Genomic DNA, 22058 nt, shown 5'->3' on the forward strand with positions numbered 1-22058 from the left:
TTAAACATCTGTATATTACTTCAACTAGAGATACGAAACGGAAACATGTGTTTCATGCTATAAAACTCAATATTGATTCAAAAATCAAATAATATTAACCATGTTTCTAACATGTTACATTCTAAGGGTCTTCGTGAATGTTCGATCGAAAAGTGCAAATGTGCATCAAATATAATAATTTTTCTTTGACATTTTGAACAAAAATGTAACAGCATAAATATGCTATAAAACTATTTACTTTAAAAATATTTGATATTTTGCTGCGGTTCAATTTTACATAGTAAGTAATTATAATAGCGTCCTCAATATAAGTATAATGCAATAGTTTGTAATTAATATTTCTTCCATATACATTAGGACGGCGACAGGCAATTTATATCTGAAAGTAATGCATTTAATTACACAACTTAAGGAGCTCAAATTTGCGTCTTTCTGTGTGTGTGTGTTTATTTATCCCAAAAATTGTCTAAATTTCATTCTATCGGGACATTGCTAGTGTACAGGAGAAAACTTTCGATGGCAATATGATCGATCACCCACCTATATAGGTAACAACTACAACTAAGTCTTTTGCTCTTCTTTTAACAAGTGTAATGCGTAAATGAATTGAGGCAATTGCTTGCGTCATTACATTTCACAATATGCGTCTTTCGAAACTACTCACACGATAAATGTTGTCTTGTGTTGGTGGTTTTACATATCTGTGAGTATTCTAGGCCTAGTGGGGATTTTTGTTTGGTTCTCATCTGTGTGGAGAACTAATTTGTACTACTTGTTGCATTTTTCAGCCTATTTTCAGCGACTATCATTGTGTCGAACCACGTCTGACCACACTGCCAATAATTTCCGCTACTAGGAACGCGGTATAAATGCCACCAAGCACCAGGAAGTAGCAGCTAAATACAGTAAACTGACCAAAAACGTCCAACGCAAACCAGCCATCTGAATCGGTGACCGAAAACGTGAGCAGCGTTTGCAGCGATAAAGCTACGAGTGTGTTGAATCCAAACACCAGTCCAAAACAATCGTCCGAAATGTTTTTGGCAATTTCCGCACTTACCACGGTGATGGCAAAGGCGTAAAGTACACAAAATACCATGTAACCGAGGTAGGACACGATCAGGTTACCGGTCTTGGTGGCCAACAGCATTGCACCACCGGCGGCAAACGAAAGCAATGCTAGCGACAGTAGACTGGTGCGAGGTTTAAGGAATCCGCTGTGCAAATATCCAGCCAGCAGTGCTACGATGGCACCGAGCAGCGTTAGGGCCGCTTCAACCGCTCCGTTCCAGATGGCCGGTTGTGTTTCATCGATGGAACTCCACAGAGCTTGCACATAGGCTAGAATTTGGATGTAGCCAGCCATGGCCAGCGCATACCATATGCTCCATTGAAGGACGCTCCGATTGGTGAACGAGGTGCGAAAGTGTGTCCACAGCAGTACGAACGCACCTTTCAACCGAGAACGAAATGATGACATTACACGCCGGTTCGGTGTCATCGGAGGCTTACTATCATCCGAATTATCGTCTTCTATGACATCGACCATCTTCATTTGCTTGTCACCGATCACCGTGGTATCGCTGATGGTGGTACATTGTACTGCGGTTGAATCGCCTGCTGATGATTGGCTGGGTAAAGTTTGTCGATGAAAGTACATACTGTTGGGAACCGACGGCAGAAATAGTGCCCAAAGTGTGGCACTGATTTGTGCGGCTAGCGACAAATAATTAAGCTGCCGATAGTCCATCGCCTCAAAGTACACCAGCAGCTGGGCGAGGCTGGCAGCAAAGAACCGCCCACTGTAAATTGCTGCCCGTGTGTGCGAGGTTACTTTCTGATAGTGCTCACGATCCACTTTGGCGTAAATGTAGCTGAAGTATGCCACCTCGGCGGCACAATATGTACCGTAGAATATTTCCAGCACCTTGAGTGCGGTCAGCGATGTGGTCCAGGTGAGCATGCTCCAAACAACGATACCGGCTGCCCCATTTACGATAATGATCGGTTTGTAGCGCAGGAAATCCGTCACCAGGAAGATGATGGCTAGCTGAGCCAGATAGGAGTAGGTACCAATCGGGAACGCTTCCTGTACGATCTGTGGTGAAAGTAAAAAAGAAAGGGAAGAGCTTTATTTTCTTGATACATATTTCAGCTTGTATAGTGTCGGTCAATGCATACCTGGTCCATCGTTAAATTGCGCCATGGTCCAGCAAGATAATCGACGATGAACGGTTCACTGGGACGAATTTCTTTGAGGAAACCGAATGTGCATACTAGCAACGAAATCTTCAGCCATTGTTGCATTCTTGATCTGTGATAGCATGAGTGAATTGTGTGGTAAACCTGGGTAATTAATTTGTATAGATCGGGCGGTGTCATTATAGATATAAATTACGTTGTTCTGTTGAGGAGATTATAAGCTTAAATTGTCATTCTATTGCAGGCTTATCAGATTTTAAGCTATTCCACGGAACGTATTTACTTATCGAAGAGATATAATCAGACAACAAATACGACTCGATAACTATGTTATCGATGTTATGATGAATGATAGATAAATACCCTTTTCCCCTTTAAGATACAAAATGATGCAAATAACATTATTGCGGATTTTATAAAAATGTCTTAAAAAGAGGAAAATGGGTAGTTTATTTTTCCTCTTCAATAAATATTTTCTCATATAGTATACATCCCCGACAGTACGGCACTGGACCGTCATAATCAATTGTAAATAAATAAGTAGTATACATCCCCGTTGTTTAATCCATTTTAATGTTATATAATCGCTACAAGGTTTGATGTTATTGTTTTAAACAGTAACAAATTGAACCGAGAAGCTAATTGTGATTGATTTGCAATCAAACGGCTTGCTTCATCGTCATCTTTCCAACACGCGCTGAAGACATTCCTAGGGGCACACACACTAGATGTATGTACAGTAGACCATTTTAATTTTTCAATCTTAAAGCAAAAATGTTTTTTTTAATTGAATGCATTGAATTTTTGAATGAATCGTTTGAATGAAAGCCCATAACTTTTAAATATGCAACAATTTGTCAAATAGCGACGTATATGCAGACATTTATTATGCATCATCTGTTGCATGATGTTGCGTTCTACGATGTATTTGTGCAGCTAATGTGCTAATCGATGTTAATGCAACGGATGCTTTGATCTACTTTTGCCTGTTTCTTCTGAAAGTTGTGAAGTCAATGATAGCAGGCGTTGAGAGGGAGAACGGTACAAAGATGAAAGTACCTAAGCAGCCCTTATCATCGGGTTGTTTGTTACATTGTTGCAGGTGAGACCGTAGCCGATTAGAGGACAATGCCGACTTAAAGTGGTGGAACAAAACAAGAAAATAAAAGACAAAAAATACAGGTTTTTTTAGATTGCTTACCACACAATCGAAGAATGCAAGAAATTCCAATCATGTACAGGAAGGAACGGTATGCCTGCCTTTTTCTGCAGTGTAACTTCGGCACACCGGTACGGCGCCCTTAGACTGTCGTCCAATCGAAGAAGATTGCACCGAGTACGTTAATTCCTGCTTCTGAATGTTCACAAACTTTAACGGGAAGGAACTGTCTGCACCACTAGCACCGTTGGATAATGCTGGACGAATGGTCGTGCACTCGTCTGTTGCAATTGAAAACAATATGACGATGCCTAACGTTCCGGCTTGGTCGTCCTGTTCCAGAGCCTGCGATAAAATGTACACCGAATGGACCTCCTCCCTCGCATCAGCTGATGATGATGATGGTGTTGACGATCGTTCGGAATTAGTTACTCGCGATGTTCGACGACACACCACAACCCCGCGTTTGACAGTTCGATGTGTGGGTGCGGGGAGAAAATGCAATGCGCGTTGCAAAGGGCGGGAGAGAGAAAGAGAGAAAAGTACGATGCCTTCCCTTTGAAGCACGCCGTCATACAGCGGATACCCACGTGCACAGACACGTTGTTTGTTTACGTTCATTCCATACGATGGCAAGGCGCGTTTGATAATCGCGAGGGAAGAAACATAACGATAACGCTTCGATACCTCCTACCATCTATAACTGGTATCAACGGTTCAATGGGGTTGAATGATCAGCATAAATCAGAGACATAGTGAGTAGTTATACACCCTTGGTATTATTGGAACATTAATATGTTTTCTAACTTTCCGGGATAAATTCTACACAATCGTGGAACTTTTTTCGGAACAAAATCATGTAAGAATTTTTGTAAGGAATACATTTTTATTACCTTCATTTTTGTTTCTCGCCCGAGTACGATTTCAATTAGCATATACATACCATATACTTGCGTTTTCTATCTTACAAACTACGCTGTGCTAATAATTCTCCCTAAACCAGAAATTCGCCTGATTAAAACGGAAACACGTCGTGGTTTGTGCTTTGCTTGTTGCACCCACGGCTCCAGTGTGGGCTGAAAAAACACCCCTCTCTGATCGCTCAATATACATATTTCGATTCGACTTGCTACATAATTACACGCTAAACCAAATGATTTTGCTTATTAATTATAGTGTTTTTAGCTGATGTTTCGTAAACGGTACAATTGAAGTATAGTTTCTTCGGGTGTATTTTTCTTTTGCGCTTTTTTTCTCACCCATGTGTGATCGATGTCTTCTATACACGAAGACTTAAGTAACATTTTTTGTGTCATTTTTTCTGATAGTGTGATTGAGTATCAAAGTTCCAATAACGTTTTAGCACAGATAAGTAATAGGAGATACCATCGAGAGGGATGATTTGTAAGCTTTGTTTAAAAAATAAATTAAAGTAACAAATATGGCATTTGTTGGAGACACTAGCATAGATAACAGGATTACAAAATCAACAGTTATGGATAACAGGGAGACGCGAAAACAGGACAGGAACGCTTATAAAATATAGAATCAACATAAAGAAAGTTATAGAGAGATCCGATCGATAAGAGACGTGTATGGTAAGGGTTGATTGTTTTCTCAGAGTGAAGCGGCCAACTGATGCTGCCCGTCAAAAGACGCCCGCCAGGACGAGAAGGAAGCAAATACGTCTGTATGCAGGTGCAAGCATTTAACAAGTACAAAAAAAAAAATGAAAAATTGAAAAGCTACTGTTTATAAACTCGTTATTGGATTTGCTATCCTGAGTCGCTATTGACAAAACAAAAATCGATTTGCCTGATACATGAGGGATGAGAATTATACCATCATAATTCTGCCTAATATTTGTCCTAAATCTCACTTGCCTGCTTATTGTGCTCAGCAGGCTCAGTCCAGTCAGCAACTCACCCCAAAAAACGCTCACGTGTTGTCAGTCATTTGTTTTGCTGAGGATGGTTTGGCCAACGCAGGGTGGCATTGGACACATCTGCCTAGTTGCGTTCGGCATGTCCTTGTTTCAGTGCCGTTGGATCATCGTAATCACTCACTGAAAGGAAAGGGTAGGGAAAAAAGCGGAACAATAGCTAGGCTTTTATCGGGACAAACATAACGCGTCCAATCTTACCATCCTCTTCTTCGGCTTCGTTTCCGACTAGATGCAGATCTTCCATCTCGTTCGGATAATTATCTCCTTCCTTACCGTGATCGTGGGCAATTTCGTTGATAAGCTTATCGCCCAACCGATCTATGATGACGCCCTTGCTGTCAATGCCACCGCCGCCGCCAGGGGCCCCATCGCGCCGCTTTGAGCCGATATGCTGCAGACCGATACCGTGCCCCGGCACCATCACATCATTGTAATCGAGATGGTGTTGCTGATGGTCACCGCCAAACGGTGGTGACTTGTTACCAAGCCCGCCATCGTTTCCGTTATCGTACAGATTCGTATCCTCCTCGGCCGCATTCAGGTTGTTCTCGTTACCCATGCCTAGTTGATCATCGTCGACGGCTGCAACGGGACCTCTAGCATCCACCACCCTACGCTCACCGTCCAGTGACCCTAACCCTCCACCAGGCGGATGTTTTAGGAGGCGCTGTTCCATATCATGTACCTCGTGTGCACCATTGTCATCCGCTGGATTATTTCCACCCCCGTGAAGAAAGTTCAAATCGGCTCCACCATGTCGTCGCTGCTTATCAACGGCCCCTTTTTTAGAACTGGCGGGATCCCCTCCAGCGGCATGAGCCCCTCCCGTCAATCCTCCCGAAGCAGCAGCGGCGGCGGCCACATTTGCGTATCGATTGTCGAGGATGTTTTCGCTAATGTTTTGCTCCAGGTCTGGCATGATGTCGGGGAATGGTACGATTCCAACTGGGACCTGTTTCGTGTGCCGATTGCTTAGAGTTTTTCGTGCCGCTGATCCTACTGAGCGGTTGGGTGCTGCACCGGCCGCCTTTCTTATCGATGCGTTAGTAGTGGTGGAAGTAGTTGTGCTGCTGCTGCTTTTGCCGCTGCTCGCCGAGAGCGTTCCTCCACCTCCATCCTCGCCTTTGTGGTTACGCTTGCTGGAGTGCTCTAGCGATGGACCGGGCATTACGGTCGGTGCGGCCAAAATTGGAAGCTGCAGATTACGATCCGATGCAGATCGCTTCTCGCTGGTCGAGACGGACGTGGAAGTCTTCATCAGGTGTGGTTCCTGGAGCACGTTGTTGGCCTGTGCACCTTCCGGAGCGGCAACCGCCGGGAGCGGTTTGGGAATGATCTGAAAATTTTCCACAGAATTAATGATACCACCATCGAGTGCCGGATGTAACGGAGAACCATCCGCGGGGTTAGTTCGCGTCCGGATCGGCACCGCTTCCGGGTCGACACGGGGTACGGCCTCGAACGGGTTCGCAATGACGCGCGTTTCTTGTTCTTCAGATGCCTGCGGCACATCCATACCGCCGGACTGTTTGATGTTAGTAGCGTAAGAGGAAGGAATGGAGGTTGAGGGCAATAGACCGATAGATACCGTGGTAGAGCTAGCCCCCCATAGGTTGACCGGGCTAGCAGCAAAGTGGCGCGCTTTTAATGCTACCGGTATGCGGTACAAATTATCACTCACGGATAACTGCTCGTTGAAATTGTGGTGCACCGCTGGATGTGCATTTGCTGCCGCATCCTTGGATAGTGCTTCCAGGACGTCTCGATAGCGGTGATGTTGCTGTGGAACCTGGCCCACCGGTAGCTTGCAGTTCTCGAGGTATTGTGCATTTTCTTTCTCCATTTTCGTCGCCAGATCACGCATCTTCTCGATCACATGATCTTTCTCGCTGAGCTGCCGGCGTAAGGTTGCCTCCAGGTTGAGCTTATCACTCTTAAGTTGTACAATTTGTGCCTGAAAAAAAACCCAAAGCAATTTAAACAATTCAATTGATGTTTTACACCTCTTACGAGGACGAAACGTGGAAGCTTCACCTTCAAATGTTCTGCATCGTTGGCTGACTCCTGTTTGTACCGTTGTACCTTTCCCTGCAGCTCCGAAACCTTCAGCCGTAGCGAATTAATCTCCTCTGACTGCTGTTTCTTACTGCGGCTGCACTCTTCCGTCAGATCACCGAGCTGGCTCTTGACCAGGTTGCACTGTTGCTGCAGGGAAGCGTACCGAATGTTGGCTTCCATCGAAGATTTGCTGTGCTCTTCCTGTTCTTCCTTTGCCTTTTGCTTCAGTTCCTTTCGATTGGCTTCGTTTATCATGCGTTCCGATTCGAGTGAGTTCTCCAGCCGTAGCTTCTGATCGACGATCACTTCCATCTGAGCCTGAACCGATTTCTGTTGCTGCTCGCACCGTAATCCTAGCTGCCGCAACTCGTCTAGCTGTTGCTGGGAGTTGTGGAACATGGTGACGAAGCCTACCATTAGTATCAGCAGCCCAAGGCAGGCAAAGAAACGGCTGCGCCCCGCACGTGCCACCATTATTGCGGATGTTCCTGGTGTTGCGGATCCGTCGCTTCTTCTATACTACTGCTGGTGTGCTGTATTGTAAACAAAGATTAGCAAATACTAGCTTTCTCTCCTGTGGCACTCTGCTTCATGAGGAGACGCTAATTATCATCATCACTGATAATAGGACGCACCACAATTCTATCGAAACAACACACGAAGAGAACGGTTTTGCTAATTAGCCTTCTCTCTTCGTTTTCTTTTCCGCTTGTTTGTTTGTGATGTTGTAAATTGTTGAACGCGTATGGCAAATGTCACTTGGAGCTGTCACCGCGAACCCCCCTCCCCCGCCCGCCGTTCATCTATTGATTGCTGTCAAAATATCTGCCACAGCCAGCTCTGGAGCACTCGGCAATTTTTTCGCCGGAAATCTTGAACTTTGGTAGTAGTTTTTTAACATTTAGTTTCCTGAGTGTTGTGTAGTGCATTAGATTCATGGTCATCTAGAAAAAAACTTCTCGCATCTGTGCGTAAAAGTAGCAAGGTAAGTAAGCGGTGTTCGTCCTTTGCTTGGATGACCTTTATTGTTTTTTTTTATTGTGAATGGCTGTCAGTGGCGCGCTGTAGTGCTGCATCCGATCGAAGGAGGCAAATTGTGTATGCGTTCCTTCTTCATTCGCGCGTTTGTTTATCAACACACACACAGACACCCAACATCTCGACCGGCTTTCGATTGAAGGGTTGTCTGTTATATCACGCCGTTAGTTTTTCCTTCACTAAACTCTTTCTGTTTCTGTTTTGCGGAGAAAGTATTTGCTCCACTCCGCTACTGTGTGGCTGTTTGTCCCCAAACGTTGTGTTGCGTACAAATGATTGGAATTATTAGTTCCGGAAGATACCGTGCGGCTGCCACTGCGCTTCTTCTTCGGGAGTTTGTGCGTAAAGCGAAAGTAAACGGTGCGGGACATTTCTCGAGTCTGGCAATTGTGGCAGGTGGTTACGTGGTTCGGATCAAGCTTGAACGTAGCGCTGTTGGATGTGGAAGTTTAGTGATGGGTTCTAGTGGCAGTGTTCTATCGAGGAGCTTAGTGTGGAACTCTAAACGAGGTAGGTCCGTGTTTCGTGACATGGTGAAATTTGGTACAGCGCATTTTCCATGCTGTAATTGGAGTAGCAGCCAATCTTAAGGTCCTTTTTACACAAAGAAAGGGATGGTTCGTTTTTTGATAAACATCTTCAAGCATGGATCATTTTGAACACCTGTTGAAAATAGCGCTTGTTTGATGACTGAGCAAAAAATACTTCTCATTTCAGCGTCATCAGTGGCGCTTGGTCATATGAGCACATCTACAAACAGGTGCTTCCGCAGCCGGATTGAGATAAAGAAGTCCAGAGTTGGCAAACCTTGAGCGAGAATAATACGATTTCCACAAAAAAGGTTCTTTTCATCAACATGAATGTAGGCATATTATTGGAATTTCACAGGAATACTAACAATAGTTATACAAAAAATAATTATTCATTCTATGACCCAATAGTCTTACGATCCTTTTGCATCATGTCTGCTAGGTTCAGAGAATATATGTGTTATCTGTTGATTTTGAGCAGTTAGGGCCAAAAAGCTTAGTGTTGGAGCCTTTTACAATATCCTTAATATTGTGGACAAAAGCATGATATCAAATTTCCCTTATACGATCGTAGAAATCAATAGGATGCCATGGTGCGGAACATCAGAATCAGCACCCAGCAGCGAGTTCAAGCGACTTCCGATTAAAACGTTCTACAGGAAGATGGATTTTTGAAACAGAATAACATTGACAGTGACCGAAATTTGCCGATCACTGTCCTAATCTAATCCTTTCATCAGTAGTAATCCTTTTTATTAGCTTCACATGTGTCTGTTTAGATTGTTTATACGGTTCTACAACACTGCACTATGAGGGTGCGCCACGATTGACCATGCTCGTTCGTCCCCGACGGCTGTTTTAACTTATGATCAGTCGATGCGCATTCGCACGTTCCACTCGTCGCGCGCAGTATATGAACAGACGCGCACTCTCCATCGTGGTTCACCATCAGTCTAGCTTACACGTTTGATCTAGTAGCCTCCGACGACGGTCGGTGGTCAAGCAACTGTTGTTCGGAAAGTTGTGTCTCCAGTTCCCGACCGAACTTGGTACGTCCATATAAAGTGATAATTGTGTTCATCGCGAAACGTACCCATAATTGTCTCATTGTCGTGTGGTTCGAAACGGGCTCACTATTTAGTAAGCTAGATGATTTGAAAACTGAACGTTGTCATTGTCAATGTGTTTGAAAATCATTTGACCATCAAAACTAGTAGCGTTTCCTTCGTTCTGAGCAGCGCGAAGAGTGTGTCGAAAGTAATATCTCGGTTCGACCTGCTAAAAATAGCTTTGCATTGACCGCAGGAAAGAGGATGACGAGTCGTGCAGGAAAGTGTGCAAGAATCTCACCCTTGCGTCTGCTGATCGCATACACCGAAGGGAAAAATGCCGTTTGTTGTTTTTCGGCTATTTACAGGTGGCGCTTATTGGTTACTGTGATGCATTTCATGCATGATCGATGCGTATACAAACTGCACCACCCGGTTTCGTACGTTCCGTTCAGGGTTAGTATGTGAAGACCCATGTGTGTTATGGTTGTGGACTCGTCTGCCCATTCCGTTGGGAGCAATTGTTATCCCATTTGTAACTGCACTTAACATACAGGGTTCGAATTTTTTTGCATTAAAAAAAGTGATCTAGTAGCACAGGAATGGAACCTGTATGTTTGTTGTGGAGGACCGATTACCAGTTTAATTTTAGTGGAGACAAGAAGAAAAATCAATAGAGCGAGCTTAGATCATTGAAGACTAGATGATACAGGTGCTTGGTAGAAAAAATCTACCATTGTTTTATTGGAGCGACAAATGAAGCCATCGAAAGTTATCTGACTAGAACATTATATGCTTGCCATGCAGCACACCCCTATGCTCCAAGTAGTGCGTGGACGGGGGTGGCAAGAAGCGAGAAAAAGATAATACTGTGCTGTGCTTCTAAAAATTGAGGCTATGACCGATTAACGGCCGGTCAATCGAGGGTGCGTATCATCGATCGCTCATAGTAGGGTTGGGCTTCAGTTCCAATAAAAAAAAATGGCAGTGGACAAATGTTGGATGAGCCACTAAGGAGAGCTGGGTGGTAGGAGCGAGAAACAATGAATATTTTGTATAGGATGCATACTAGCTAATAGCGCCCATGAGAGGGGTACGTTACTATTTAATTGATAAATCTAACTTCTAGCATCTCGAAGCGGGCCATCTAGTACAGAGATAGTAAAGAATGACGTCAAATAGATAAGCGAATGAGTAGAATAATGCTAAGTGGTGATGTTAAAACACCAAATCCATGCGTTAAAATTGCGATTACCTCGGTATCATCATGTGATCATGACGCCAGGGTGTCTATTGCTGAACTAATTTTTATCCAAGATTGTGTATTGGGGGGTTTCTCACACACGTGTTAAGCAATGGCTTGGAACATTGAGGTCTAGCATCGGTCTACGACTCCATACCTGAAGCTAATACAACGCTAAAAAAGAAACAAGACTTACTGCATTTAGTTCCGGCTGAACCTAACCTTGATCGAGTTGCAATCGATGTTGCACCGGTTGTCTGCACCATGCTGCTGATGCTCCATTGACCATGACCATATTTTTGCATTGTTTTTCTTCCCACTCGTGTGTGTTTGGGGTTTGCTATTTCTTCTCCGCTAAAAGGCAAACACAATTTATCGATATCGATTCTTTCTTTCCTGTTCAATAACTTTATTCCCATTAATTCGTTCTGTTGTTGCTATTTTCAAGAAAAATCTTCCAATAGCGAGGCGGATCATCCGTCAACCGATCCACTGACAATGGAGAAGAAAGATGAACTGGTCGCCAAGCTAACACCCCTGCAGTACCACGTGACGCAGGAGGCCGGTACTGAACGACCCTTCACCGGGAAGTACAACAAGTTCTACGAAAAGGGAACGTACATCTGTGTCGTTTGCAGCCAGGAACTGTTTAGCTCGGAAACGAAATACGATTCTGGGTGCGGGTGGCCAGCATTCAACGATGTGCTCGATCAGGGCAAGGTGACACTGCACAAAGATCCCAGCATTCCGGGTAAGTAATACGTATGGGGTGCGTGCCCGCGTCCTGCGTACCAGGCGGGACCGTTTTAGGTTTGCTAATGAATTTTGCCGGCTGTGCTATGCGAGCTGTATTGGTTTGAATTGGTGTTTTGTTATTTTCTCTTTTTATAGTGTAAAGTAGATTTTGACTTTAATAATTTACGAAGTCTAGTTATCGCGTTCCTGAATGCTTGCGACAAAACACAAAAGATATTAACTTAAGTGTTTTCCCCCTATGTTAGGACTCATTCTGTATGTTTAAAATGGCATGGTTTGTACTTTGGATTTTTGTATCTTTTTTGTTTTTCAATTTTGAATCTTTATTATTCGTTTGTATTTGTTTATTTTTCTCAGAAAATAAAAACCAATGCTATCAATCTAATCCTTTATCTGTGATTAACAAATCTCTATCTTACTACGAACGATAGTGCAAACCTGGTTCAATAGTTTACGTTCAATAATTCATTGTGATTTATCTGGCAAAAGAAGTAATCTTCACGAGATTGATGGACTAATTTGAACTGCGTTAACTCTTTGTAATAATACTCTCCAAATAATTAACTTGCAATAATTTTTTATGCACAGTACCTCCATCAATAACATGAACACTTTGGAGACAGATAACAAAACATTAAAACGATAGCTGAACTATGGAAAATAGTTCCGGGAATAGTGAAAATTACAGTGCATAACATAGCTTTACAAAGAACTATAACTACTCGTTTCCAAAGTGTTCATATTTCGCTTCAATGTGCACTCGATGTACGTACTCAATAAAGTTTTAATTTACTAAAAAAACGCAAAATTAATTTACAACCACAAATTTCTCCCATTGTATCGCGAATACCTAACTAATCTCAAATTCAATGGGTTTATTAGGTTGGGATTTATAGAAATGCCAGTCAAATGTACAGTGGGGACAGTGGATATTCGTTTTTTGTTACAAAAAAAAAACCTCTTTCCGTACGACATCCTGATCCTATTCATGTTTTACGTCTAATAACCTCATTTTTTATGTTCTTTAATCACTAAATTAATGTGTTTTTTTTGCAATCTTTACACACATCACACTCACATGTACATGTTATATTTGGCTAAATGGTTAATTTTAACTATACCAAAGCTACGCTAAACAGCAAATTGATAGGCTGTCAGCTGCTAAGAGATGAGATGACCTCCTGAATGAATTCAAAACTCACCAATCAATAATGATATCACAGGCACACATTGAACGGAAGATAATGGAAGAGAGAATTCGCGCTCGGTTTTACGCTTTTCGTAACAGAGTTATTCGATTTTGCGCTCCGGGTTTTGGTTTTATATGCGGCCATTTAAGTGTCTAGATTAAGGTTTTTTGATTGATGATTGATGTACTCTTCTATTCGGTTGCTATTCGGTTTCGGTATGTTATCAATGCGCTATTTTCGGCACCTACCATCTTGTGTTCGATTGTGTTCAACTAAAAAGGATAGTTTTTATTTGTTACTCATGTTTTATTGCGTATATTTGCAAATAGTTTCTCGCTTTTACAGCATTGCTTGCTATTACATTTGTTGGTCTTTGTTTTTTTCTTTGTTTCTCGCCATTTTATATTAAAGGTGTATTTGAAGGTGTTTTACAAATTATTTTGCTTCTTGTTAGCGCACGCTTTAGCCATTACGTTCGTTCCAAACTGCCCTTTTCTCGTCTACAGAAAAGATTCCTACGGAGATGGTGATGGTTCTAATAGTATGTTTGTTCTCTCTTCTCTTCTTTTTTATCTCTTTCTCTTTATATACCTCGTACTTTTACTTCCGCAATCGATCATTCTCCACTACATGGTTCTCAACAACAATGTCCACTATTCATATGCGATTTGCTAAAAAATAAATTTGGTAACTGGTTCTACTTTTGCGATTTGGTCACACATTTGGATGAAACAATTCCATTGCGTGAATTGTGCAACTAAACTGAACACCATTATTTCATAAACACACATCCACAAAAAAAAACATTCATTTGATCGGTTCTTCTTGTTTCTCGGTTTAATTGGGGTTTATCATCATTTCTTTAAATTCACATTTGTTACTGTCTTTTTTGTTTTTGTCCTGTTTTTAAATTCATTTTTTTCTCTCGATTTATTAACTGCTAATTTCTTTCCTTTGGGTATTATAATTAAATTATTTGTCTTTTATTTGTTTTATATTCTTTCCCCCGTATATGTTCATTGTGTTGTTTAAATTTCCTTCATTTAAAAAAATGCGAAATGTGAAAATACCTTGATCCTGGTCGGTTCCTATATTATTTTTTGTAACTAAACGAATATCACTTCCACCAACACCGCCACCTATCGTATCCTTTAACCAATAATTATTGGCTGGTGGGAAAAAATACTCCACCATTATTGCGTCCACATTCCCTATCCATCATCATCACCAACACACAAAACACTACCACTAAAAAGGGGGTAATATCCTATTGTTGATCACACAACCAGGCCGCGTGCGAACGGAGGTACGATGCTCGAAATGCGCTGCACACATGGGCCACGTGTTTGAGGATGGTCCACCACCGACCCGCAAACGTTACTGCATCAATTCGGCTGCGATCGAATTTATGGCTGCCGGTACAGAACGCAAAGGTGGTTCGAGCTAAGCAACTCGGATGTGTTCCAGAAGGTGGCCAGACAGGGGATGTTTTACGGGAATAGTTTCCTTGATGAGACTCGTGTCATAGAGGAGCGCAGAATGTAAGCACCGAAGAAGGGAGTAATCCCGACGCAACGCATTATGTGCCAGAAGCTGAGAGAGACGAAGGGGGCTACGAAGATCGTTCTTCAATGTCGCCCGGAGTGAAATGCAGGTGAAGCAGCGAGTGGTGCCTATTTATTGATGGAAGTTAGACCTATGGGTTAATTTTAGCGGCGTCCTGCGCTTGAAGGGCGCCACAAACTGTTTGTCCATTATTTATCTGGAAGGAGGTACAGATGTTTTCTTTTCTAATCAAAACGTAAAACTTATGCTTGATTTTCTCGATCGATACAAGAGTCATAAGCTGCATGCTTCCTATTGCAATAAAGATTGTAAAAAATAAGATACGAATGAATGGACGCGTAAATGTGAACTCGAAAGGGTAAAAATGTATGTGTGTGTGTGCAACAAGATCGTAAAAACTAACTTTTCCGAGTAATAATAAAACAGCTGATTATTTAAAAACAATATCAGACCAAACACACATCAGCGTTTTTTTTTTATTTTAAGAATAAAAATAGCTAAATTTTTAAAGAGTTCGAAGACTGCAAAGTTAAGATGGCTTATTTGCTGTGAATCCACAGCGTGCATAAGTAACTGCGGCCCTGACTTAGGTTTGTTCTATTATTTTCACCTATCTTTTCATCATTCTAACTTTCGTCATCGTTTGCCTCGCTAATCCTTCCTTTATCTCTTCTTCAGATATATATTCGATATCTGGACTTGTCTCCCATAGCGTTTTCAACCACTTGTTGTAGGTTTTCATCACAGGAACGGGTTGAATTTTCTTAAGTCCAGGAAAGGTTGTATTGCACGTTTTCCCTTGTTTTTCTGCACGGTTCTCCAAACCCAGGTCTTTTACCCCAACGATCACGAGGCACAAATAGTGCTGAAACATATTTATTATACAAAAAACCGTTAGTGTATTCCCTGGAGCCGGTGTATCGGTTGCTAGTCTCGGAAAGCTCCACTCGCTACTTGACCCATCGCTAAATGCATCAGCTCTTTTGAAACTCCGATGATGTGCTGTCATTTGATGTTGATCGAAACTGTCAAAGTTGTTTGTGTCAGTTTGACGTCAAAAGGTAATGATGCAGCCTTCCTTCCATACACTTTGATTCAAACAACGGATTCGGCGGTGCCGTGTTCGCGTCTCTGGCGGGCTTACGCTGTTTACTAGTCGTGTTTATTCGTGAATTCAGTGTGATTGTTTCGCTCTGTATCTGTTAACTGCACCGCCATGAACGAAACACGGAAAAGAACACACTTACCGAACGATTCTGCCCAAAAATCATCGCAGGCCAAGCGGCATCGGGCAGATGATGGCAATAACAACCACTCAACGACGGAAGGCAACGTAAGTTTTGTATTTCCACATTGTTTCCCTTTCCACATTGTGCACTTTTTTACTGGAATTCATTCGTTTTGTACTGTAGACGATTGCCAGCACTCAACCGGAACAACCGGAGATGGTACGCAATGGCAAGGTGCTGAAGATGGTGTTGAAAAATTTCATGTGCCATCGGCATTTAGAGGTAGTGTTTAACAAGCGCGCTAATCTATTGGTCGGTAAGAATGGCAGTGGGAAAAGTGCCATACTGGCCGCGGTTACGATCGGACTCGGTTGCAACGCAGGCCAAACGAACCGGTGCAACAGTTTGAAGGATTTAATTAAACACGGCGAATCGCAGGCCGTGATCGAGATCCATCTCGAAAATACCTGTTTTGACGCGTACGAAGGGGAACGGTACGGAAGGCGCATCATTTGTGAGCGCACATTATCTGCGTCCGGAGGTGGAACGTACAAGCTGAAGAACGAGCACGGTCAGGTTGTGTCGACGAGCCGGTCTGAGCTGCTCAAGGTGCTGCACGCGTTCAACATCCAGGTAGATAATCCAATCTGCGTGCTGAACCAAGATTTAGCCCGTTCGCTTTTGAAAGATTCGGACGAAAGCAAACAGTACACCTTCTTCGCGAAAGCGACCCAGATCGATAGCATCAAGCAGAAGCTGAACGATTGTGCGACGATTGCCAAACAGGCTCGCAACGTGCTGGCTATGAAAGAGAAAAGCCTACAGTATCTGAGCAGAGAGATTGAGGAGCTGGAGGAAAAGCAGACCAATCTTGAATCGGCCGGCAGCTTGAACAAACTGATGAGCGAACTGCATGCACATTTAGCATGGCGTGTCGCGTTCGATCAGGAGCAGCAGCTTGCGGCCGTAGATGATGAGTTGAAAAAGCTACAATTATCGATCGTGGAGCAGGAGCATCGGATATTAAATCGGGAAACGTTGGTGACCGATTCGGATCGTATGATTCAGCGACATCGGGCCGATATCGAGGGCAAAAAGACGGAACACGTGGCGTTAAGGGAAGCGTACGCTTCGGTCCGTGCGATGCATCAGGAAGCGGTGGAGAAACAGGCTGCCGTAGAACGGATTATACGAAAAGGCACAGAACAGATCAAAAGGCTGCAAGACGAAATGAATCAAATCGAGCAAGACTTGCTGCAACGGGACGATAAGTAAGTGAATAGTAACTAAACATCCTATAGGATTCGACTTCAAAGTTGCTCGCTCGCGATCTCGGTGTGATCCTCGACAGCAGATTAACGCTTCCAACACATTTTGACCTGACTATGTCGAAAGTTTTGCGTGTGTGTTAGGATTTATGCTTCGGTTGGCCAAAGTTTTTAAGGACCTTTCTTTCTGACCCTTTCTGAGAAACAACAAGCATTTCTCTTGTTTTCGTTAGTGCATCCCATAAAAGAATTCGCTAGACTAGTTTGGTTCCCACAACAACAAGAAAAAATAGATAGATTAGAGACTAGAGATGAAAATAGCAATCTTTTTAATGATTTGAATCAGAAAAAAAGAGTGGATAAAGAGATTTAAATCATTCACAATCATTCTTTAAAGAGTCATAGAAAAGTAATGCACTACAATATTTTTTTTTTATTATATTTTTTTTCGGATTATACACTCTAACTTTACGTGCCAAATTTGTACGTGCCCTTTCGCTGATTTACCCTCTTTCGCTTTGTACTCACCTTTTAACATTGATTATTCTTTTTTTTCTCATCATCCCTTCAACAGTGGCCTTAGTCAGGTGGAGCAAAAGAAGAAACAAGTTGAATCGGAAAAAGCGCTGCTCACCGAACGAAACGAGGAGCTAACGTCGATGATTGCGAATGCCCAGCGTGAGGTGGATACAATGTACAGTACGATGGCCATACTGAAAGAGGAACAAGAGGACAAGAGATGCGAATGGAAGAGCAAACAGAGCGAAACGTCTCGCATCGAGACACAGCTCGAACAGTTCAAGTCCGCACCGCGCAGCAAGCTGGCCGTGTTTGGGCCCAATATGCCCGCGCTGGACGCACGCATCCGAGAGCTACACCAGCAGGGGAAGTTTTCCGAGCTACCCCGCGGTCCGCTAGGCCAGTACATTGAGGTGCGGGACAACCGGTGGCGCGGAATCGTCGAAACCGCACTCGGTGGCTGCCTGTCGGCATTCTACGTCTCAACGCAGGAAGACTGGCGTACGTTGGATGCACTGCTAAAAAAGGAATTTCCCGAGCTGCAGAATCGAACCATCTTTACCGGACGATTTGTGAAAGAGCTGTACGATGTACGGCGGGGATGCGTACAGGAGCGGGACGGGACGTATCTGTTGATGAACCTAATCAAGGTGAACGATGCAGTTGTCATGAATCGGTTAATTGACAGTGCAGCGATCGACACTATACTCGTGTCCGATCAGCAGGCCACCGCGATCCAGTTGACGAGCGAGATTGAAAATGTGCCTCAGAACCTTAGCAAGGTGATCGTTTTGGAACCGTGCTCGGAGTTTTTCCCACAGCCAAAATATCGATCGTACGGGTTGCAAAAGAAATCACCGCGCTATCTACAGGTCAGCATGGACGAGCTGAAGCGTGACACCGAGCGGCGCAAAGAGATGTTACAGAGTAAGGGGCTTGAGCTAAAAGCTGCCTACGAAGAGGTGACTAAACGGCTCCAGGAATTGGAGCGGAACATACACCAACAACAGCAACACGGACAAAACCTTCAGCGAGAACTTCAGGAAAACGAACAGCAGCTTCAACAGTTGTCCACCGTTGATTTTGAAGGTGAAATTGAGGAGGCTACGTTGAAAGTGGAACTCGAAAAATCCCGTTCATTAGTTGCCGACCTAAAGCGCGGAATTCAAGAAGAACAGGCGAAACTGGACGACATCCGGCGCACGGTACAGCAGCACAAAGAACAGGTGCAGGAGAAGAAAAATGCCATCTGCGCGGTTGAGGAGAAAATTACCAGGATACAAAATCTTGTCGATGAGGAGCACAAGAAACGGCACGAGCTGCAAACAACTCACAAGGCGAAGCGGCATGCGCTGGATCGTGCCAACGAAAATATGCACCAACGCAAGCAGACCCGGGTGGAGCTACAGGCGACGGTTGAGAAGGCCGTGCAAGATGCGCTTGCGATGAGTGCACGGCCACAGCCTGACGAACAGGAACGGATCGAGTCTGTTGATCAATTGAAGAAAAAAATTCATTCGACCGATAAGCGGATCAGGTAGGTACAGATTTAAAATTGATTTTAAAAAATCACTGAAACTACTCGGCTTTTACATTTTCAATTCAATGTTTGCCGAGCATCATCATTTAAGGGTTCGTCCACACATTGTAGCTTATTGTAGTGTATTTTGCAATTTTAACACCTGTATCAGGTGTCAATCAAGTTCAATTTTGCAAAACTGTGCTAGAAAACTGCTTTATCCGTGTTGAAGCTCACATGGATTTTTTATTCAAGCATGCACATCTAATTTAATTTTCACATCAAAAATGTTTATTCAAATTCAAAAGTGTAAAATTAATCACAAATACGATTTTTTGTAACATTATTGGTCATCAAACTGTTTCAGTGCAATGTTCGGATCCTTCATATCCATACATTTCACGAATTACACGGTAGGAAAAGCACAATTAATGGATATGCTCGAAAGTCTTCACGCATGTAAGCTCTACTGCAGCAAACTACGCGTTGCTAAGCGACAGAAAAAGACCTCGTATGGACGAACCCTCACATTGCTGCAACTGATCTTGGCGGCTATCAAGGCTTACCGAGATTTCGGAGGCTGTCTACTGAGATTTAATTTTTGTCAACAACCTTAGTGCTTATAATGCCGAGGCTCGGTAAAAAATGTAGTGTGTGTAGGCTAGGATACTGTTTTGCGAAAGCTTCTCTAAATTTCTGGTACTTTTTTCTTCCTGTCCTCCAACAGACAGGTGAACGCAACGCAGGAGAAGCTCGAGGACGTGCTCGAGGAGCTGGAAAGCAAAACACGCGAACGGGACGAAGTGATCCGCTACTCGACGGCACTCCGCAATATAACGATGCTGATGAACGACATACGCAAGTCGCGGTTCAATTACCTATGCCAGCTTACCTCACACATGTCCCTGCGTGTGAAGCATAAGTTTATGGTAAAAAAAGCGAACCCCTTTTTTACTCTTTTCTCTTTACAACTAATGTGCGCATATAATTGCCATTTTTTTCTTCTATTTTGAACAGAGAATAATGCAAATTCGTAACTACGTCGGTTCGATACGATTCGATCAGGAGCAGTGCAAGTTGGCCCTCTCGGTTGTACCGCGGGACAGTAATATTCAGAACGCAGTATCGACCACCAAATCACTGTCCGGTGGTGAACGCTCGTACGCGACCGTTGCCTTTTTGATTTCGCTCTGGTCGTGCGTGGACACACCGTTCTTCTTTCTGGACGAGTACGATGTGTTTACTGATCAGGTAAATCGGCACACGATAACGCGCCTGCTGCTGAACGAAGCGAGCAAAAAGCCGGACCGTCAGTTTTGCTTCCTGACGCCGCAGGACATGAGCGACGTGAAGGCTACGCCGCACTTAACTATTCATCGGTAAGGAAAATTGGTGAATTGGGTGTCATTTTAGCGAGCTTATAATTGAATTTCACCAATTATGCATTTCAGAATGGAAGATCCGCAACGATGCTGATGCTGAACGATATTTGGGAACGAAACAGAGTCGTTTGTGCCTTTTTGTATGTATTCCTCTTTCTATATGTTTCTTGCGGTGCCGTCATTCATCCTTGATGCCATACAGGAAGCAATTATTGTAGGTAAATAATAGGACATCACGTACCATTTTTAAACTAAATTATTGGTTGTCAGCGCTAGAGCGTATGTTCAGTATCGTATGTCGCTAGAATATTCGTCCCAGTTTGTTCTGAAGTTTGTTTGAAGCTATTTTAAACCATCGTTTTGTTCTCCGATGTTAACCGTAACTGTTTCTGGTCGTGAAATAAAACAAACCGTAGAATGTCTTGATAATTCCGACTCCAAAATGCCTTTCGCTTAAGTCGTGATCCGAAAACGAGAGGATATCCGGAATATTATCTGGGTTCTGGCATCCCAAATTCTCAGACAGGGTTTTGCGGTGTTAGGAGCAGCACTAGAGATAAAAGCTGCGGTAGTACCGGGTGTTTGTGAAATTAATTGCTTCAATTGTAATATCATATGAGAACGTGGTATCGTGTCTAGTGTAGTGTTGATATATTCTGGAGTTGGAAGATTTCATCCCTAGAAAGATTCGAATCGGATTGCGTCCTAATGGGATTAGGATTCATCGATCCGATTCGGATTCCATTGGGATTCGATCGGATTGCATTGGCATTCGATCACATTCGATTTAGATTATATCGAGACTCGTTATGATTAGGATTTTCTATCTTCAATCACATTAAAATCTCACTTCTCCTTATAATAAACAGCCACCGTTAGCAGAGTACGGGATTCGTACCCGTAGAGAACTAATGGACGTATCAGTGTGCGACATATCGTGCATTGTTTTATGTTGTCGATTGCAGGAGTTTGTGGAGCCCATAGTAGGCACGATTTTCCTGAACAATGCGCCTTCGCTACTTACGTTGTTGCCCTTAGTTACGTTCGTACCAAGGTAACAGAACTTCTCTATCAATTGTCTTCCGATACTTTGCTTCCTAGTCGGGCTCAGGCAGGGGTGGTATGCGTAGGGACCTGGTGCTTCCAGCATTTCTGGAGGACCTACCGTAGAGTGAAGATTTAGCCGATGATCGATTTGCCTCCAACAAATCCTGCGTGGTAGATGTTACACAGTATCACACACACACGCGCGCGCATATTGTATAAAATCATTTTCTTTATTTCCCTTATAGCATTCTCTCTTTCTCCATTGCTCCTCTCTAGCGCTTCGTACATTTTGTTCTTTTTCTGTTTTATTTTCGTCTTCTCTTTTTCCAAGTTCCATTTCCTTGTGCTTTCATTCGTT

At 43.2% G+C, this 22058-nt stretch overlaps 8 protein-coding genes across 12 annotated transcripts in view; 4 read left to right on the plus strand and 4 right to left on the minus strand.

Moving 5' to 3' along the window:
- The window catches only part of LOC126557269 (ATP-dependent Clp protease ATP-binding subunit clpX-like, mitochondrial), a 399590-nt gene that overhangs the window by 208345 nt on the left and 169187 nt on the right, over positions 1–22058 (plus strand). The window lies entirely within an intron of this gene.
- LOC126559393 (60S ribosomal protein L32) overlaps positions 1–22058 on the minus strand; it is a 173357-nt gene that overhangs the window by 82827 nt on the left and 68472 nt on the right. The window lies entirely within an intron of this gene.
- LOC126558330 (actin-related protein 1) overlaps positions 1–22058 on the minus strand; it is a 309926-nt gene that overhangs the window by 41991 nt on the left and 245877 nt on the right. The window lies entirely within an intron of this gene.
- The window catches only part of LOC126559498 (cytochrome c oxidase assembly protein COX16 homolog, mitochondrial), a 163800-nt gene that overhangs the window by 26470 nt on the left and 115272 nt on the right, over positions 1–22058 (plus strand). The window lies entirely within an intron of this gene.
- On the minus strand, positions 806–2318 carry LOC126557919 (thiamine transporter 1-like). The gene is made up of 2 exons (XM_050213831.1): positions 2182–2318; positions 806–2098 (listed from the first exon to the last, which is right to left on the minus strand). The coding sequence occupies exons 1-2, from the start codon at positions 2305–2307 to the stop codon at positions 806–808; spliced, it is 1419 nt and encodes a 472-aa protein (XP_050069788.1). The 5' UTR covers positions 2308–2318.
- The window catches only part of LOC126557178 (uncharacterized), a 422959-nt gene continuing 406271 nt past the window's right edge, over positions 5371–22058 (minus strand). Inside the window, exons 2-4 of the mRNA XM_050212861.1 lie at positions 7341–7875; positions 5505–7260; positions 5371–5426 (exon numbers count right to left, since the gene is read on the minus strand). Of these exons, the coding sequence (XP_050068818.1) occupies positions 5371–5426; positions 5505–7260; positions 7341–7838 (2310 nt within the window). The 5' untranslated portion in view covers positions 7839–7875. The remainder of the gene's footprint in view (positions 5427–5504; positions 7261–7340; positions 7876–22058) is intronic.
- LOC126559389 (methionine-R-sulfoxide reductase B1) lies at positions 8670–14626 on the plus strand. Of its 2 annotated transcripts, XM_050215540.1 has the most exons (3): positions 8670–8912; positions 11673–11975; positions 14427–14626. In XM_050215540.1, exons 1-3 carry the CDS (start codon positions 8675–8677, stop codon positions 14615–14617), a joined length of 732 nt encoding a protein of 243 aa, XP_050071497.1. In that variant the 5' UTR covers positions 8670–8674; the 3' UTR covers positions 14618–14626. The 2 variants fall into 2 exon arrangements, with proteins under 2 accessions (XP_050071497.1, XP_050071496.1); XM_050215539.1 differs by lacking the exon at positions 8670–8912 and having other exon boundaries at positions 11696–11975; positions 14460–14626.
- LOC126556883 (structural maintenance of chromosomes protein 6) lies at positions 15953–20747 on the plus strand. Its single transcript, XM_050212427.1, has 6 exons — positions 15953–16069; positions 16149–17236; positions 17808–19289; positions 19999–20200; positions 20289–20650; positions 20723–20747. The coding sequence occupies exons 1-6, from the start codon at positions 15953–15955 to the stop codon at positions 20745–20747; spliced, it is 3276 nt and encodes a 1091-aa protein (XP_050068384.1).

This window comes from Anopheles maculipalpis, chromosome 2RL, assembly GCF_943734695.1.
Source record: "Anopheles maculipalpis chromosome 2RL, idAnoMacuDA_375_x, whole genome shotgun sequence".
Lineage (NCBI taxonomy): Eukaryota > Metazoa > Arthropoda > Insecta > Diptera > Culicidae > Anopheles > Anopheles maculipalpis.

What these genes read in the sequence shown, in the direction of transcription:
- LOC126557919 (XM_050213831.1), bottom strand. Translation starts at nt 2,307, where the DNA reads ATGCAACAATGGCTGAAGATTTCGTTGCTAGTATGCACATTCGGTTTC. An exon ending in GCAATTTAACGATGGACCAG is followed by an intron (nt 2,099 to 2,181) that starts GTATGCATTGAC and finishes CTTTCACCACAG; the next exon opens with ATCGTACAGGAAGCGTTCCC.
- LOC126559389 (XM_050215540.1), top strand. Translation starts at nt 8,675, where the DNA reads ATGATTGGAATTATTAGTTCCGGAAGATACCGTGCGGCTGCCACTGCG. An exon ending in AGTGTGGAACTCTAAACGAG is followed by an intron (nt 8,913 to 11,672) that starts GTAGGTCCGTGT and finishes GCTATTTTCAAG; the next exon opens with AAAAATCTTCCAATAGCGAG. An exon ending in CAAAGATCCCAGCATTCCGG is followed by an intron (nt 11,976 to 14,426) that starts GTAAGTAATACG and finishes ACCACTAAAAAG; the next exon opens with GGGGTAATATCCTATTGTTG.
- LOC126556883 (XM_050212427.1), top strand. Translation starts at nt 15,953, where the DNA reads ATGAACGAAACACGGAAAAGAACACACTTACCGAACGATTCTGCCCAA. An exon ending in TTGCTGCAACGGGACGATAA is followed by an intron (nt 17,237 to 17,807) that starts GTAAGTGAATAG and finishes TCCCTTCAACAG; the next exon opens with TGGCCTTAGTCAGGTGGAGC. An exon ending in GTGTGAAGCATAAGTTTATG is followed by an intron (nt 20,201 to 20,288) that starts GTAAAAAAAGCG and finishes TATTTTGAACAG; the next exon opens with AGAATAATGCAAATTCGTAA.